The 18,374-nt window shown below is 37.4% G+C and overlaps 1 protein-coding gene across 1 annotated transcript; it reads left to right on the plus strand.

Annotated features, from left to right (window-relative positions):
- Window positions 1-2,085: 2,085 nt before the first annotated feature.
- Window positions 2,086-4,341, plus strand: LOC128547672 (beta-scruin-like). The gene is made up of 3 exons (XM_053520747.1): window positions 2,086-2,288; window positions 3,153-3,356; window positions 4,083-4,341. Exons 1-3 carry the CDS (start codon window positions 2,086-2,088, stop codon window positions 4,324-4,326), a joined length of 651 nt encoding a protein of 216 aa, XP_053376722.1. The 3' UTR covers window positions 4,327-4,341.
- Window positions 4,342-18,374: the final 14,033 nt, after the last annotated feature.

Genomic DNA, 18,374 nt, shown 5'->3' on the forward strand with positions numbered 1-18,374 from the left:
CATACAATCACCTCTATCTTATAGGTACATACAATAAGCTCTGTCTTATAGGTAAATACAATCAGCTCTGTCTTATAGGTACATACAATCAGCTCTGTCTTATAGGTACATACAATCAGGTCTGTCTTATAGGTAAATACAATCAGCTCTATCTTATAGGTACATACAATCACCTCTATCTTATAGGTACATACAATAAGCTCTGTCTTATAGGGTAAATACAATCAGCTCTCTGTCTTATTAGTACATACAATCAGCTCATCTTATAGTACCTAGCAACTAATCTCTGCTTATAGAATACAATCAGCTCGGGTCTTATAGGTACATACAATCACACCTCTATGCTTATAGGTAAAACAATAAGCGTCTGTCTTATAGGTCCATACAATCACCTCTGTCCTATAGGTACAACCAATCAGCTTCTGTCTATAGGTACATACATCACCTCTATCTTTAGTACATACAGAAGCGCTGTCTTAAGGTAATACAATCACCTCTGTCTTATGTAAATACAAGCAGCTCTATCTCATAGTTCCATACAATCAGCACTATCTTATAGGTAAATACAATCACCTCTGTCTTATAGGTACATACAATCAGCTCTGTCTTATAGGTACATACAATCACCTCTATCTTATAGGTACATACAATAAGCTCTGTCTTATAGGTAAATACAATCAGCTCTGTCTTATAGGTACATACAATCACCTCTGTCTTATAGGTAAATACAATCAGCTCTGTAGGTACATACAATCACCTCTGTCTTATAGGTAAATACAATCACCTCTGTCTTATAGGTAAATACAATCAGCTCTATCTTATAGGTAAATACAATCACCTCTGTCTTATAGGTAAATACAATCAGCTCTGTCTTATAGGTACATACAATCACCTCTGTCTTATAGGTACATACAATCAGCTCTATCTTATAGGTAAATACAATCAGCTAGGTACATACAATCAGCTCTATCTTATAGGTAAATACAATCAGCTCTATCTTATAGGTAAATACAATCAGCTGTATCTTATAGGTAAATACAATCAGCTGTATCTTATAGGTAAATACAATCACCTCTGTCTTATAGGTACATACAATCACCTCTGTCTTATTGGTAAATACAATCACCACTATCTTATAGGTAAATACAATCACCTCTGTCTTATAGGTACATACAATCAGCTCTGTGTTATAGTTAAATACAATCACCTCTGTCTTATAGGTAAATACAATCACCTCTGTCTTATAGGTACATACAATCACCTCTATCTTATTGGTTAATATAATAACCTCCATCCTACTGGTAAATACAATCACCTGTGTCTTATAGGTAAATACAATCACCTCTGTCTTATAGGTAAATACAACCCCTCTATCTTACAGGTAAATACAATCACTTCCGTCTTATAGGTACATACAATCACCTCTATCTTTTTGGTTAATATAGTAACCTCCATCGTACTGGTAAATACAATCGCATCTATCTAACAGGTGAACTTAATCACCTCTACCTAACAGGTAAATACAATCACCCTCATATTATAGGTACTTGCATACAATCACCTCTACCTTATCACTTAGAACTGTCTTATAGATTAATTCAGTAAGTACTTACCTCTATCCTATAGGTAAATACAATCACCTCTGTTATTTCAGATACCTCTAACTTATAGGTAGGTACAATAGATTATTTCAGTTACCTCTATCTTATAGGTTAATAAATCACTTCTGTCTTATAGATTAATTCAGATTCCTCTATCTGATAGGTAAATACAATCACCTCTGTCTTATAGATTAATTCAGATACCTCTATCTGATAGGTAAGTACAATCACCTCTGTCTTATAGATTAATTCAGATACCTCTATCTTATAGGTAAATACAATCAGCTCTGTCTTATAGATTAATACACGTCCGTCATTAATATGTATCACGAAAATGTCGGGTAATTAAAGCTGAGCATGTCAAATTCATTTTGTCTCGATCTAAACCTCCATTTCATGTGAAGAAAATTTTCCCTTACTTGCGGAATAGAATTTTAAAACAGCGGTAGTGAGAATAGCAGACACTACGTTTTCTAAACGTGAAATGCATCTTTCTGTCGTTATAGGGGGAAGTGAGCCATGCAATGAAGAGGTTTCTTCTGTACCTAGAAATACTGTGTTCAGAATGGACATGGACACAAAGAAATGGACCCAAATCAGCGACATGAATGTTTACAGACATAGTCATTGCGCATGCGCGTTGAAAGGACAAATTTATGTAATTGGTGGCAGAGGCAAATATGACAGGTAATGACATTATTTTTTCAAGGATATACAATGTACAATAGTGAATATGTTCTTTTAAAGACAATATTATTTAGATAGTCCTGTTTTGTTAGCTACATTCAGTAGTCATTTAAAACTTATGTGAGCCGCGCCATGAAAAAACCAACATAGTGCGTTTGCGACCAGCATGGATCGCTAACAGTTTCTCTAATTGCAATAGGCTTTGAAAGCGAACAGCATGGATCCTGACCAGACTGCACGGATGCGCAGCCTGGTCTGGATCCATGCTGGCCGCAAACACACAATGTTGGTTTTCTAATGGCGCGGCTCATGTATGAAATTAAAGCTTCTTTAAGTGCCTAATCTACTTCGACAAAAGAGATTAGAAAATGGTTATCAAAGCTGCAATAAATGTAATTCCCTTTTAGGGATCCGGGTAGGGTATGTACTTAGTATTTCTCATTCAGTCAAAACAGAAAAATCAGTCACGATGCTTTAGACGACAGTTATATTGTGAACAAAATACATACTACTATGTAACTACAATAGAATGCAGGATCAAGGGGTCAATGTACTGAAATTGTAAAATACAACAACGCACACACACAAAAAAACAAACGCACAAACTTCTTCATAAACTCTATGGTCGGGGTAGGGTTGAGGGAGGGGCTGCGGGTTATCACTACGTAAGGTAGATTCCTTCAGAACCAACTTCTTTCATGTACTCCGATATTGCGCCTCTTAATTTACATTGGTTTCAATTTTCATTTACATTAAATTTTCATTATAACAAAATTTAATATTCCACCGCATACTCTTATTACATTTGAATGGCATTACAATTAAAAGGAAATAACCTCTTTATTTTCCGTTTAACATTCATAGTGTGCTGCTGTCAGTGGAAAGTTATGATCCGAAGACAGACGGTTGGTACTTCGTTCCGTCTCTACCTGAACCAATGTTCGCGGCTAGCGCGGTTACCCTTGGTTCCCGGATGATTGTGACCGGCGGCATAGGGACTAACAGAAACAACCCATCTGCGTTGCATGTGCTCAATACTGTATACAGCTACAATACCATATCAAATGGGTATGTAATAGATAAAAAATACGCAAAGAGATATAAGAGCTATGGTTTAACTTTTAACTCATTTTTTATGTTTTTTTATTTCCTGTTATAGATCTGCAGAGTCCCAGGGGATACGTTGGTGGTCACCCTCTAGCGGACTCGGGCACCAATCAATCTCTCGGGAGATGCTTTCTCTACTTTAGTACACTCAAATTGAGGCAACGGCATGTTCTTATATCTCGTTTGATAATAAACCCGGTGAACATGGATGATTTACGCAAAACTGTGTATAGCAATGCTCGGAGTCATGTCAACTTTTGTTTGCTTATAAATGCTATGCATTTTAGACGTATTAGGCCGTTTCAGCAAATGCTCTGGGTTCTTTGATTTGGAACGTGTTAGGCAAAACTGTGTATAATAATGCTCTGAGCCATGATTTCTTTCGTTCTGTGTTTTACTCACAGGAAGGATGTACTAAAAATTTTGTATAGTAATGTTTGATGCAATCTGAATCATGTTTACTTACGTTTGGCTACAAATGCTCTGCGTTTTTATTGCTTCAACTGTAAAATCATATTTGCAGTAATGCTCCGAGTTATATACCAGAAAATTCGTGGGGTTAATGCAGAAAGGAGACATCTGCATATGAATAAAGAAGGCACTTGTCTCCTTTCTGCATTATACATGTGCGTCATGATTACTGGCGTTTGCATTTGTAACAAAAGTACAATATTTTCTTAAATGCAGCTGGACCAAATTACACCCGTTAAGGTTTCCACGATGTTTCTCAAACCTGGTCAATGTAAATGGCAAACTATACCTCTGTGGTGGAGCTACTAGGACGTATGAGGCGAAGAACTCACTTCTATGCAGCGTTTCCGCTATAGACAGGTATGACGCGGTTGATGGCGAATGGCATCACGTGACAGATCTAGTTATACCGAGACATGATTCTGGAGCTGCTATCGCAGGTAAAAAAAATCACTATTGAATCACTTTTTAACAATCTGGAGGTTTGATATCAAATTTTTTTGAAAGATGTACTTTCGATACGCCTGTTTTGGAAAAACAGATGTATTTTGTGACGATGCGTGCGTGTGACGGTGTGTCTGTTTCTCCGTCTCTCCGTCTATCTGTCATATTTCGTGTCCAGAGCATATATCAATAACCATTCAAGGTATTAACTTTAAACTTGGCATAAAATGGAGGTGGCGAGGAGTCGATATGTTAAGTGCATGAATCGGTACTGTAGGTTAAAGAAAAGGTCAAGGTCCACTGGACCCAAAATGAAAATTTGCCATCTAATGATTTGCAGAACATAAAAAAATTTAAGTTTTGATTTAATTTTGGCATTAGGCAGGGGGGGCGAAAGACAATGTGCGAGCTCATATGCGGGTCGGGTCAAGGTACTAAAATCAAATATCCTCATTTTTTGTGTCCAGAGCAAAACTTTTCCCAAATTAAAGGGTAACTGCTTAAAATTTTGACATAAGATATGGCATGAGACGATATAAGCGCCGAATTTTTGCCGAGGTAAAGGTCAGCACCCAAATTGAGTTCTGTCATTAGTTTAAACACCCCGCTCACACACACACACCCAAAATATAGTCTTTAGACTTCTCTTCATTGTCTACTGGTTAGATTTTGGGGACGTATTTTGCTTTCCTTTGAAAGGGGCGTTCATATTTTTGAAATGAAACGATGTAAGGAATCTTAAAAAAGGAAACGCCAAAGCTCCACTGAATAAAAGAAAGGTTTCATATTTTACTTCGACATGTATAATGCACTAAGAGGCAATTTGTTGGGACATCTGAAACCGCATGGTTATTTACTTTGTATTTTGAACGGGTACCGGATCTATAATTGGCGGAATAAAAATCCCCCCGCCCGGGGTCCTAAAATCCATAGAAGTTTGATACAGCTACGTCCCTTGGTTTCCGGATACGGGTTTACCCATCCCCACGGGTATGCTGCTGTTCCTGCCTCCAAAACGTAAAATCTTAACAGGGTTTAATTGTTGTTTGTTTTTCTGTTTCTTTTATTAATTATTTTATAATTTTTTCTTTTTTTTTCTATATTTTTTTGTTATGAGTTAATTTTGAAGTCTTTTTGGATTGACATGTTTAAGAGGCCCTATTTTTAATAAAGAAATAGAAAGTGATACTTAAATTACGTTAAAACTGTACTACCTAAATTTGATTTAAATAAACCAAACCCTTTCCCCTTTACATCAGTTCTAAAAAAACCCGTGTTAAAAGCTACGCTTAACATAAAGAGCACATTCTTATTGGGATTTACCTATAATCAAATCAAGTTCGTTTGATCCGAGATTTTAATTTTTTTCATTACCAATATGTTGACTAACATATAGCCACGTGGAAAAGTTCTGTTTATAGTAAATATCTTTTTTTTTAGGGAATCGAAAAACCCTGTTAAAGTGGGGTCCCTCTGTTTTAAAGGGGCTCCTGAACGTGTAATGACAACACCCCTACGACTTCTACAAAACCCCCACCAGTTTTTTATAAACAGGGGGGCATTGTAAAACCTTAAAGTACGACCTTTCCACCATATATTACTTTAGCATTTTAATGCAATAAGTGATAGTAAAAAGGCAACAAAAATTTTATAAAAAAAAAATCAAAAGCTTGGAAATGGGGACAAGAATCCTTTGTCTTTGAAAATGCTTTAACATCTAAGCAAGTAATTGCAAATACATGTCTACGGGGTGAACATTGTGATTGCATAAACTTTACCCTTTCCATTTACAAAATTTAAATAAAAAAAAACTGTTTAAAAGCTAAACTTATACATAAAGACACATATCTTATGGATTTACACGTATAAAACAAGTCATAGTATCGTTAGATGCGAGATTTAGTAAATTTTTTCATTACCAATAAAGTTGACTAAAAGATAGCGCACTGGGAAAGTTTTGTTCTATATTTGGGTGATTATTTAGAGCTGTCACAAACTTTCCCATGGACCAACGAAATAGACCTCACACATTAAAACCTTAGAAATCGGCTGCTAGACCTAAGAAACCCAGCGGTAATTTTGTTTCACCTTCCAAAAGCGCACGGAAACGAGTCAAGGCAAAATGAAAACCGCTTTAACGGGGTTGTTTTAATGTCCGGCTGCTTGGTTTATTTTTCTTCCCCCCCCAATATGGGGGTATACCTTTGAAGGGAAAATTTTTTCTTTTCTACATTTTGGGGGGGACTGACCGATTCGGGGCACTGGTTGGGGCGGGGGGGGGTATAAATTGGAAAATCAAATTTTACGGAAAATGTTTTCTATATGTTGTATAGAAAAAAAAAAGAAAGGGTGCGTGTGTTACTTAGAGCTGTCACAAAGCTTTCCATAGGACTAAACTAAATAGGCCCTCACAACGATTTGAAACTTGAAGTCGGGCTGCTAACCAAGATTTTCCCATTCATTCGTTTCAGCCTTCCGAAAGCGCACCGGTATACGAGTAAAGGCAAAAATGAAAATCGCATTCAATGTGTTTTAATGTCCGCTGCTGTGGCTTTAGTGTCTGTCCCCCCCAGAAGGGTGAAAACCTTTTTAAGGGCAATGTTCTCATCTACTTTTTGAGGGTTACATGGCCGATTCGGTGCCGGTTAGGCAGGGTACGGATAAATTGGGAGTAAATCATATTTTTTACAGAAAAATGTTTTTTACCTGCATTTTAAAAATAAGAGAACGGTGCGGGTGATTACTTAAGCTTCAAAAGCTTATCCGCATGGACTCAACGAAAAGAGGACCTCACACATTTTGAAAGCCTTAAATCGGGCTCTATGACCAAATATACGCCAGTGGAAATTCGTTTCAGCCTTCCAAAGCGCACGGTAAACGAGCCCACAAAACGAAAATCGCTTACAATGTTTTTTAATGTCCGCTGCTGTGGTTTTATTGTCTGTCCCTCCCAATTGGATGGTACCTTGAAGGCAATTTCTGATCTACTTTTGGGGGGTTCAGGGCCGTTGGGGTGAAGGGGGTAGGCAGGGTACGGTATCAATTCGGATAAAATCAAAATATTTACAGAGCAATGTTTTCTATACGCGGGCATGGGGAAAAATAAAGATAGGGTTTGCGGGGTTTGTTTAAACTTAGACTTCACAAAGTTTTACCCGCAAGGACTCAAACAAAATTTGAGGACCTCACACGATATTGAAAGCCTTAGTAATCGGGCGGCTATAAACCAAAAGAATTCGCCCAGTGGTAAATTTTCTTTTCCCACCCTTTCCCCAAAGCGCCCGGGTTTAAAACCGATCAAGGCAGAAAAAAAAATCGCTTTCCAAGGGTTTTTTTAAATGCCCCGGCTGCTGTGGCTTATGTTCTGTCCCCCAATATGGATGGTATCCCTTTTTAAAGGCAATGTTCTCATCTACTTTTTGGGGTTTTCCTTTCCGATTGGGGTTCACTGGTTAGGGCAGGGTGACGGTATAAATTTCCCGGATTAAAATCATATTTTTTAAGGGGAAAAAGGTTTTTCTATACGCGCATATAAAAATAAGAGATCCGGGGGCGGGGGTGATACTTAGAGCTGTCCCAAAGCTTACCGCATAGGACCAACGAAAATGAGGACCTCACCCCGGATATTGAAACCCTTAGAAACCCCGGGCGCGGACCTAAATATACCCCGGGGTCTTTTTCGTTTAAACCCCGAAAGCGCAGCGGAAACCTTTTTCAAGGCAAAACAAAATCGCTTACAAGTGTTTTTAAGGGCCCGGCTGCTGTCCCCTTATGTGTTTTTCCCCCCTCCCAGATAGGATGGTATCCCTTTGAGGGGCAATGTTCTGATCTACATTTTGAGGGGTTACTTTCCCGATTCGGTGCACTGGTTAGGGCGGGGTTTGAGGGTTATAAAATTCAGAGAAAAATCAAAAAATTTTCCCGAGAAAAAGGGGTTTTCTAAAACGCTGCAAAAGAAAATAAGAGATCCGGCGGGGGTTATTACAAAAACTGTCACAAACTTATCCGCAAAGGCTCAACTAAATTTAGGACTCACAGTATTAAAGGGCCTTAGAAAGTGGGGCTGTTTGCCTTTGAAAACCCCGTGGCCCCAATTCTTTTTTCAGGCTTCCAAAAAAGCGCAGGGGAATAAGATTAAAGGGCAGAAACAAAAAATCCATTACAAGGGGTTTTTTTAATTTCCGGCTGCTGGGGTTTTAGGTTCATTTCCTCCTAGATATGGAGGGTATCCTTTTAAAGGCAATGTTCTAAATTTTACATTTTGGGGGGGTTAAACAGGCCCGATTCGGTGCACTGGTTAGGGCGGGGGTTTAGGGGAAAATTCGTAGTAAATCATATTTTTAAAACAGAAAATTTTTTCTATACGTTGCATACAAAAAATTTAAAGATACGGGGGCTGGGTGTTTACATGAGCGTAAAAAAAGCTTATCCCAGGGGACTCAAAGGAAAATGGGGCCCTTTTCACACGATTTTAAAGGGCCTTAGAAAGCCCGGGGGCTTCCCAAAGATAGAGGTATCCGTGGTCAATTCGTTTCGGGCCTTCCAAAAGCGCGGGGGGCGGAAAAACGTTTCCCAAGGCAAAAAACGAAAATGGGCTTTCCCAAGTGTTTTTTAAATGCCCCGGCTGCTGTGGCATGTGCGGCCCCTCCCAGTTTTGGGAAGGGTAGGCCCTTTTGAAGGCAATGTTCTGACTCCCTTTTTGGGGGGGGTTTTATTTGCCGATTCGGGAACTGGGGTGGGGCCGGGTGAGGGGGTATTAAATTGGGAAAGAAAAATCAAATATTACCAGACCAAGTTTTCTTCCCTGCAAGGAAAAATAAGAGATACGGTGCGGGGTGATTACTTAAAGCGTCAAAAAGCTTTCCCCATAGGACTAAACCAAAATGAGGACCTCACCCGATATTGAAAGCCTTATAATTGGGGCCTGCATGCCCAAAATACGGCAGGGGTAAATTCTTTTTCCGCCTTCCGAAAGCGCAGGGGTTATATAGCCCCAACCCAGAAACGGAAACCCGCATTACAAGGGGGGTTTTAAGTTGGGGGCTCTGTGGCTTTGGGGCCCTGTCCCTCCCAGATATGGATGGAAACCTTTGAAGGAAATGTTCAATCTACCTTTTGAGGGGTTACAGGGCCTTTTCGGTGAACGGGGGTAGGGGGGGGTGACGGTATAAATTTGGGAATTAAAATCATATTTTTACAGAGCAAATTTTTTCTAAAACCTCCCTACAAAAAATAAAGATCCGGTCGGGGATTACTAAGCTGTCACAAAGCTTACCGCATAGGACCCAACGAAAATGGGGAAACCTCACAAACAAATTTTAAAAGCCTTAGTAAGCCCGGCTGCTAGACCAAAGATATACCCAAAGTGGTCAATTGGGTTTCAGCCTTCGGAAGGGGCAGGGGGTATACGATCAAGGCAAAAACGAAATCGCTTTAAAAGCTGTTTTAACCCCGGCTGCTGTGGCTTATTGCCCTGCCCTCCCAATGGGGTGGTAAAAACCTTTTAAAAAGGGCAATTTTTCCCCCTTCATCAAACATTTTGGGGGGTTACAGGGGCCCGTTTTGGGGTGCATGGTTAGGGCGGGTGACGGTATAAATTCGGAGTAAAGATTAATTTACAAGCAAAATTTTTTTCCTATACGTTTAATTTGGAAAAATAAGAGATACGGGCGGGGGGAAATTTACTTCGAGCTGTCACAAAGCTATCCGCATGGGCCCAACGTAAATGAGGACCCCCAAAACCGATTTGAAACCTAAGAAAGTCGGGCTGCTATGACCCAAGATATCAGTGGTCAATTCGTTCCCCCTTTCCGAAAGCCCCGGGGTTTTTACATTTCAAGGCAAAACGAAAATCCCTTCCCAATTTTTGTTTTAATGCCCGGGGCCCTGCTGGGGCTAAGGGGTTCTGCCCCCCTCCCAGAAATGGATGGAAATACCTTTCCCGGCAATAAAACCTGATCTATTTTTTTGGGGGGTGACGGGCCGTTTGGGTGCCTGGTTAGGGCAGGGTGAGGTTTTAAAATTGGGGAGAAAAATCATACATTTACAAGAAAAATTTTTTCTATACGCTGCAAACAACGAAAAAAAAGAGATACGGTCTGGGGAAAAATTAAGCCTTCACAAAGCTTTCCCATAAACCAACGTAAATGAGGACCTCAAACGATTTGAAAGCCTTGTAAGTGGGCTGCTATGACCTAAATAAACGCCAGTGGCCCAATTCGTTTCACCTTCCAAAAACCCGCAGGGGTTAACGATTAAAGGGCAAAACAATTTATCGAAATTAAAAGTGGGGGTTTTTTAAATGCCGGCTGCGTGGTTATGTGGTCTTTTCCCCTCCCAGACAGGGATGGTAAAACCTTTGAAGGCAATGCTCTATTTACTTTTTGGAAAGTTACATGCCGATTCGGGGGCACTGGTTGGGGCCCAGGTGACGGTATAAATTGGGGAGTAAAACCCATATATTTCCGAGCAAATTTTTTCTATAAGTTTCATCAAAAAATAAGAGATAGGGTGCGGGGTGATTATTTAAGCTGTCACAAATTTTTATCCGCATAGGACTAAACGAAATTTAGGCCTCACACGTTTGAAACCCTTAGTAAGTGGGGGGCTGCTATCCTAAGATATACGCCAGTGGTAAATTCGTTTTAAAGGCCTTCGGAAAGCGCAGCGGTTACGAGTAAAGGCAGAAACGAATTTTCTTTTTTAAAAAGGGGGTTTTTAAATTTCCGGCTGCTGGGCTTATTGTCTGTCCCCCCCCAGATAGGGGAGGGAAAAAATTTTAAAAAGGGAAAAAATGTTCTAAATCTACTTTTTGGGGGGGTTTAAACATGGCCGTTTCGGGGGAAACTGGTTAGGGAAAGGGTGACGGAAATCAATTGGGAGAAAAAGATATATATTTACGGGAGCAAATTTTTTTCTATCCCTAAATATAAAAAAAAGGGAGTTTCGTGCTGGGGTTTTCTTCGAGCTGTCAAAAAGCTTATCCGAATGGGCTAAACGAAATTGGGAAACCTCAACACGAAATTGAAACCCCCTAATTTTAGTGGGGCCTGCTTTTCAAAATTTTCCAGTGGCAATTCTTTCAGCCTTCCGAAAGCGCAGGGGTTTTAGGGAGTCAAGGCAGAAACAAAAATCGCATTAAAAATTGTTTTTAATGTCCGGCTGTGGGGGCTTATGTGCCCGGGTCCCTCCCAGATAGGGAAAGGGAAAACACCTTTAAAGGAAAATTAACGATCTACTTTTTGGGGGGGTTAAACCCCCCCCGTTCGGTCCCTTTGGTTAGGGCAGGGGGGAGGGTATAAATTTTCGAAAAAACCCTACTTTTAAGAGGCAAATTTTTTTCTATCCGCGCATACGAAAAAAAAGAATGGGTTTCGGGGTTAAAAATTAAATTAGACCCCGTCACAAAGCTTATCCCCTAGAACTCAACGAAAATGGGGCCTCCCCCCATTTTGAAAGCCTTAGTAAGTGGGGCTCTATGACCTAAGATAAACCCATGGTCTTCTTTTCAGCCTTCCAAAGCGCACGGTATACGTTAAGGCAGAAACAAATATCCCCTTTAAAAGTGTGTTTTGGGGGCCGCGGCGGGGGCTTAGTGTCTGTCCCCCCCCGAAAGGGAGGGTATAGCTTTAAAGGCAATGCCTATCTACTTTTTTTAAAGGGTTTTACATGGCCGTTCGGTGAAACTGGTTACAGGGGGGAGGGTATCAATTGGGAGAAAAAATCTAATTTACAGAGAAAAATGTTTTTTTAAAAGATGCCGAAATAAAGATAGGGGTGCTGGTGATTACCGGGAAACCCCTTTTCACAAATCTTTTTCCGCATAGGCCTCAACGTAAATGGGGAAACCCTCACACATTTTGAAACCCTTTAGTAAATCGGACGCTATGCCCAAAATATCCCCCATGGTCATTCTTTTCCAGCCCCCGGGGAACGCGGGGGTTAAAACGACCCAAAGGGCCGGGGAACAAAAATGGGCTTTACAAGGTGTTTTTGAATGTCCCCCGCTTGGCTTATGTGTTCATCCCCCCCAAAAGGGAAATGGAAACCCCCTTTTAAAAGGAAAATTTCCGATCTATTTTTTTGGGGGTTAAACCGGGCCCGATTGGGTGCACGGGTTTGGGGGCGGGGGACGGTACAATTCGTAGTAAAATAATATATTTACAAAAGAAAAATGTTTTTCTAAAAAAGGGTTTTCTACAAAAAAAGAGATACGGTGTTTGGTTTGATTCCCTTAAGTTTGCCACAAAGCTTTTCCTCATGGGCCCAAAACCGTAAATGAGGACCTCACACATTTGAAAGCCTTATAAAGTGGGACTGCAGACCAAAGATAACGCCAGGGGGCCCAATTCTTTTCACCCTTCCGAAAGCGCAAGCGGAAAAACATAAAAGGCAAAAACAAAAACGCTTTAAAATTTTTTTTTTAAAATGTCCGGCTGCTGTGGCTTTTGGTGTCTGTCCCTCCCAATAGGGATGGTAAAAACCCTTTGAAGGAAAATGTTCTGATCTACATTTTGGGGGGTTTAAAGGGCCCCTTTGGGTTTCCCACTGGTTAGGGCAGGGTGACGGTATCAATTCGGAGTAAAATCAATATTTACAGATCAAATGTTTTTTAAAAAAAAGCTGCATATGAAAAAAAAAAGGGAAACCACGGTGCGGGGGGTACCTTCGAGCGGGCACAAGGTTTTCCCTTTGGAACCAACGTAAATGAGGACCTAAACACGATATTGAAAGCCTTGTAAGTGGGGGTTTGCTATGCCCCAAGATATACCCAAGTGGCCCAATTCGTTTCCCCTTTTCCGAAAGCGTAGCGGAAACGAGAAAGGCAGAAACGAAAATCGCTTTAAACAAGTTTTTTTATAATGTCCGGCACGTCGCTTATGGGGCCCTGTCCCCCCCAGATATGGTTAAAAAACCCTTTGAAGGGCAATGTTCGTTTCTTCATGTTGGGGGGTTCCCTTGGCCGATTCGGGGCACTGGTTAGGGAAAGGGTTGGAGGAAATAAATTCGGGTAAAAAAATATTTTTCCAGGGGAAAAGGGTTTCATACCTGCAAAACGAAAAAAAAGAGATAGGGTGCGGGGTTATTACTTGGGGCCCCGTCACAAAGTTTATCCGCATAGGACTCAACGTAAAGAGGACCTCACACATATTGAAAGCCTTAGAAAGCCCGGGCTGCATGACCTAAGATATACGCCGTGGCCCTTCTTTTCACCCTTTCCGAAAGCGCAGGGGTATACGAGCCCCAAGGCAGAAAAAAAAATCGCATTAAAAGTGTTTTTTAATGTCCTTTTGCTGTGGCTTGTGTCTGTCCCCCCCCAAAAATGGAGGAAATACCCCCTGAAGAAAATTTTTCTGATCTACATTTTGGGGGGTTTACATGGCCGATTGGGGGAAACCTGGTTAGGGCGGGGGAACGTATCAATTCGAGTAAAATTTTAAATTTACAGGGGAAAATTTTTTCTATACGCGCATCCGAAAAAAAAGAATTTTTTCGGGGGATTACTTGACCCGGGGTCACAAAGCTTATCCCATAGGACGTTTTTTAAAAAATACCGAAGCGAGCGTTCAAACCCCCACTTGCCCTTTTTTGACCACTTCAAAAAAAACCGCCCAAATGCCGGCCCTTTTAAAATTTCCACGGGTTTTTTTAAACCCAATAAAAACCTGTTTTAAATTTAAAGATATTAATTAAAGATGTTTTAAAAATAAAGAAAACATTTTGTCTTTTTTTAAAAAATATTTTCCCCCCACTTAAAAATTTTAAAACACTAAAACCGGGGAAGACAAAATTTGAATAAGTTTGCCTAAATAACATACAGGAAGTAAAATATAATTGGGGGGTTTAATTTTTGAACCCCATTTAATTTTTTTGTTTAAATAACTCTTTTAAAATTTCCTTTTTTGTTTAAACCGGGGCCCCTGTTTTCCGATTTGGGTTTGAGGCCCTTGACTTCAAAACCCTTTGCCCCTCATCATGTGGGTTTTTGGAAAACCTCAATTTTGGGGGGTAGAAACCTTTACGTTAGAAACCATCCAGTTGGCTTACGGAAGGGCGTGGGTTTTAACCCCGGTGGCCCCCCTCGGATGAAAGTATGCCCCGGAGGGGCACCCGGGGCCCTTTCCCCCACCAAAAGCGGAAAAACGCCATATGACCTAAAAATTTTTTCGGGCGACGTTTTTAAACCCCAAAAAAAATAAAAAAAATAAATGTTTTTTTAATCCTTTTCCCTAGATAAAAAAAAACTGTTAAAACATTAGAAAGGGCACAAAAAAGGGACACAAACCCCAAAAAATACATTAAAAAATTAACCCCTGAAACAAGAAAATTTTTAAAATAAAAAAAAACACGACCGGGAAAACCAAAAAGCTAAAAAATAAAAACCCCAAAAAAAACTAGACTTGGGGAAAACCCAAAAGCAAATATAAAAAATATAATAAGGGCAGGTTTTACAAATTTATCCCTCCCTTTTTTAAAAAAAAGTAATTTCCCTTTAAAAATTTGGGAAAATTTATACAAAATTTTTTTTAATTAAAATTGGAAAATAAAATTAAATTTTTGGGGTTGTTTTTATTTAGAAACAAAAAATAATTGAATAAAATTTTTAAATCATAAAAATAAAATTTTTGAAAAATTTCCAAAAACCATAACACTATTTTTAATAAAAAATATACACCCATAAAATAACCGGGTTTTAACAATTTTTTAACATTTGGGCCCATTTTTGTTAAAGCTTTGTCCCCCAAGTCCAAACTGACGTTTTCCCCTTTTCTGTTTAAAGGTAGCCTTTTCAGTATGGTTTTTTGTACTGGAAACCCTTGTTTTTTTAACGGTTCAAGCCTGCTGTTATACATTGACTTTTTTTGGGACATAAAGAATTCTTTCCCTCAATTTTAAAAAGCACGAATTTCCTTAACCCTTGTTCCCTTGTCTCTTGTTTCGAAGGTTTCGGGAGGCAAGGGAAAAATGGGGTTTAAGGGAAATTTTGGCTGCAAAACCGGGGAGGTTTTTATGATTTTGGAAAAAACCAAACTGTAGGGGGGAGGGCCCACAAAAAAAGGGCCCCTTTTGGAAAAACTTTAAAGGTTTACAACCCCCGTCGGGGGTGCACTTTAAAAATTTTTAAACCCGGCGTGGGGGTTAAAAAAAAATGTACAGAACACGGCTTTTTTCATTTTTTAAAAAAACTATTTAAAAAAATATTACAAAAATTTAATACAAACAACTGAAAATTTCTCAAAACCCTTTGAGTATCCTAGGGATATGGGTGATTGAAATTTTTTATTAAAGTTTTACAATTTTTTTCTCTCAGTGTTTTTTAAAAATAAATCATAAATGTTTATCCCTTTTTTTAACATTTTAAGGGAAAAAAAAAACAAAAATAACCACAAAATGGGGGGTTTTTTTTTGGCCTTGGGTATTGTATGTTTTATACTTTAAACCCCAAAAATAAAACTAAAATCAATCACTGTCCTTTGGTTTTATCCGATTTAGAATTTGATGTTTAAAATACCGCCAAAAAACGAAAAAGTTTAAATTCTTTGATGCTGAAACGTCATAAGGAAAGAATGTCAATCCCGTCCCTTGTTTTTAAAAAATTTTAATTTTTTTCTTATACATAGATATTAACTGATCCCTGTCCAAAATCCTCAGCAGTTTTAAATTTTAAAAATCTAATAAAATTTAAAAATACCAAGAATTTATGATAATTTACATTCCACCACCTAAATAAAAAAATGTTTATATTGGGCTTTTTAAACGGGTTTAATTTTGGGTTTACCTAGGGGCCTGGGCCCCGTTTAAAAAAATCTTTAAAATCTATTATAAAAAAATTTCCCGGGTTTTTTAAACCCTTTAAAAAAACACCACCAAAACCCCAAACTTGTTTCAAATAATTTTTATTTTTTTGGTTTGTGTTTATAAAATCTTTTTAATCTAAAAAACCATGTTTAATTTAAATAGTTCAGACCGGGCAATTTTTTTATGTTTTTAATATATCCAGGCACCACACGGGTTTAAAAAACTTTTTCATTTTTTCTAATCATAAAAAGGGGTTATTTTGTTTCAAAAGGAAAACCCCTTTTTTGTCCCCTTTTCCCCTAGCCTTTCTTCTATTTTCCTTTTCCCTTTTTTTTTAAGGGTTTTTGAATTATTTTTTTAGCTAAATCACAAATCGTTTTTTTGTGGCCAAATTTTAAAGCAGATAGATTGTCAACGTATTCTTTTTTCTGCTAATTGTGTTTTTTGTTTTAAGAAAACTTTTTTACTTTTGTAAATTTTTTCAGCAAATTTGTGGGGAATTTCCCGACATTATGGTTTTTTGCTTTAGTAATTTGGGAATAATTTCTTGGGGATTAGCAGTGATTGATTCTCCCCTTTTTTACGATTTTCAATTAAAAAAGAGTCCCCAAACATTTATTATTATTTTTAATTTTTTCAAATTTAAATTTTTCAATTTAAATTTAAACAAAGAAATTCCCTTAATATCCCTTTTTTTAAAAAAACCTTTAAGGTTTTTCTTTCCCCTTTGTACTTTATATTGGACTTTCATCAACATTATTAATCATGTTTACAAATTGTTTTTCCCCAAATTTTCCCAGCTATCATTAACGTTTTAAAATTTCTTCATATTAGGGGCCCAAATTAAAATCTCCTTGTTTAAAATGATTTTTTTAACTACAAAATCCAGTTTATTTTTTTGTTTTTTCCAAATTTTTCATTTAAACTGCGTCATATCTTTTTTGTAATTTTTTTGTAAAATTACTTTAATCTACATACTTTAAAAAAATGCGGGTTTTCAACAAAACTAACCATTTCGAATTTTTTTTTTTAAAATCATCTATTTTAGAAATTGGGGCTTTTTTTAAAGTTTCCCTAATGCTGTATCCTGATCATCACCTCTTTTTTGAAGCTGGGCCTTTTTTCCCAAAAACAAAATTTTTTTCTGCAAGTTTTTTTGAAAAAAATTTTTAATAAAAAATTTAAAACTTTTTTTCAGTTTCAGTATTTAAATTTATTTTAATTTTTGTTCCGATTTCTAACTGATACATTTTTGTAAAATTTTTCTCAGCTTTAAAATCTTGGGCTTTTTGTTCTTCATGTTTAACATATTATCTTTTAATTCTTGAATTTTGGGTTTAATAAAAAGTTTAAAAAAACTCGAAAAACTTCTTTTATGTTGTCATCTGCAAAAACAGATTTCTCCTTTTAGTTCTTTATAGAATCAACCCTAGCTTTTATTTTTTCTTCAAAATTTTTTCCCCTTTAAATTTAACTAATTTAAAAATGAATTTTTTAAAATCTTTTGGTTTTAAATTTTTCCCAAAATTTTTTAAATTTTTCTTATGTCCCGTTTTTATAGATTGATGTCTTCAAGATTATTTGTCAAACATTACCTTTTTAACTTTTTTTTAAAAATAAAAACTCTTGAAAATCACGGTGGATTTTTATTTTGGATTTCCTATTGGTTTTATTATTTTTTTACCTCCCCTTTTCTAAACCTGTTCATTTGTTTTCAAATTCCTTTTTTTCTGTGAAGATAGGGTTTCCCTGTCCTTAAAAGCCCTTTTGTATTTTTTTTTTTAATACATAATCACTTAAAACAATAAACAAATTTAAATTTACTTAACGGGCAGGTTTACTTATTTTTTTTAAAATCATTAAAAAAAAGCCCCTTATATATTTCCATAAAGTTTTTTTTTTTAAAAACCCTTTCCTTGGGGGTTTGGGGCAATATATAAAAAACAATTTTTTGGGTTTGTTGCCCTTTGCCAAAAAATTTTGGGTTTTAAAATTTTTTTTCATTACAAATCCTATCATTTTTTCCTTTTTCCTTTGGGTTTTCAAAAAAAATTAATGTGAACAGTTAATTCGAAATCTTTTGGTGTTTTTTAAAAGAAGACTGACTTAAATAAATAACACAACATTTTTGTGTCGTCCTTGAAAAAGTTTTTGTTTTTTCCCTTTTGGGAAATTTTTTTAAAACTTCAAACAAAATCATTTAAAAATTACTATTTTTTTTTTCTGGGTTCAAGATTCTCAAAAAAGGGTTTAATTTTTGGTTTT

Source organism: Mercenaria mercenaria, chromosome 13, assembly GCF_021730395.1.
Source record: "Mercenaria mercenaria strain notata chromosome 13, MADL_Memer_1, whole genome shotgun sequence".
Taxonomy (NCBI): Eukaryota; Metazoa; Mollusca; class Bivalvia; order Venerida; family Veneridae; genus Mercenaria; species Mercenaria mercenaria.

What these genes read in the sequence shown, in the direction of transcription:
- LOC128547672 (XM_053520747.1), top strand. Translation starts at nt 2,086, where the DNA reads ATGCATCTTTCTGTCGTTATAGGGGGAAGTGAGCCATGCAATGAAGAG. An exon ending in GGCAGAGGCAAATATGACAG is followed by an intron (nt 2,289 to 3,152) that starts GTAATGACATTA and finishes TAACATTCATAG; the next exon opens with TGTGCTGCTGTCAGTGGAAA. An exon ending in TACAATACCATATCAAATGG is followed by an intron (nt 3,357 to 4,082) that starts GTATGTAATAGA and finishes TCTTAAATGCAG; the next exon opens with CTGGACCAAATTACACCCGT.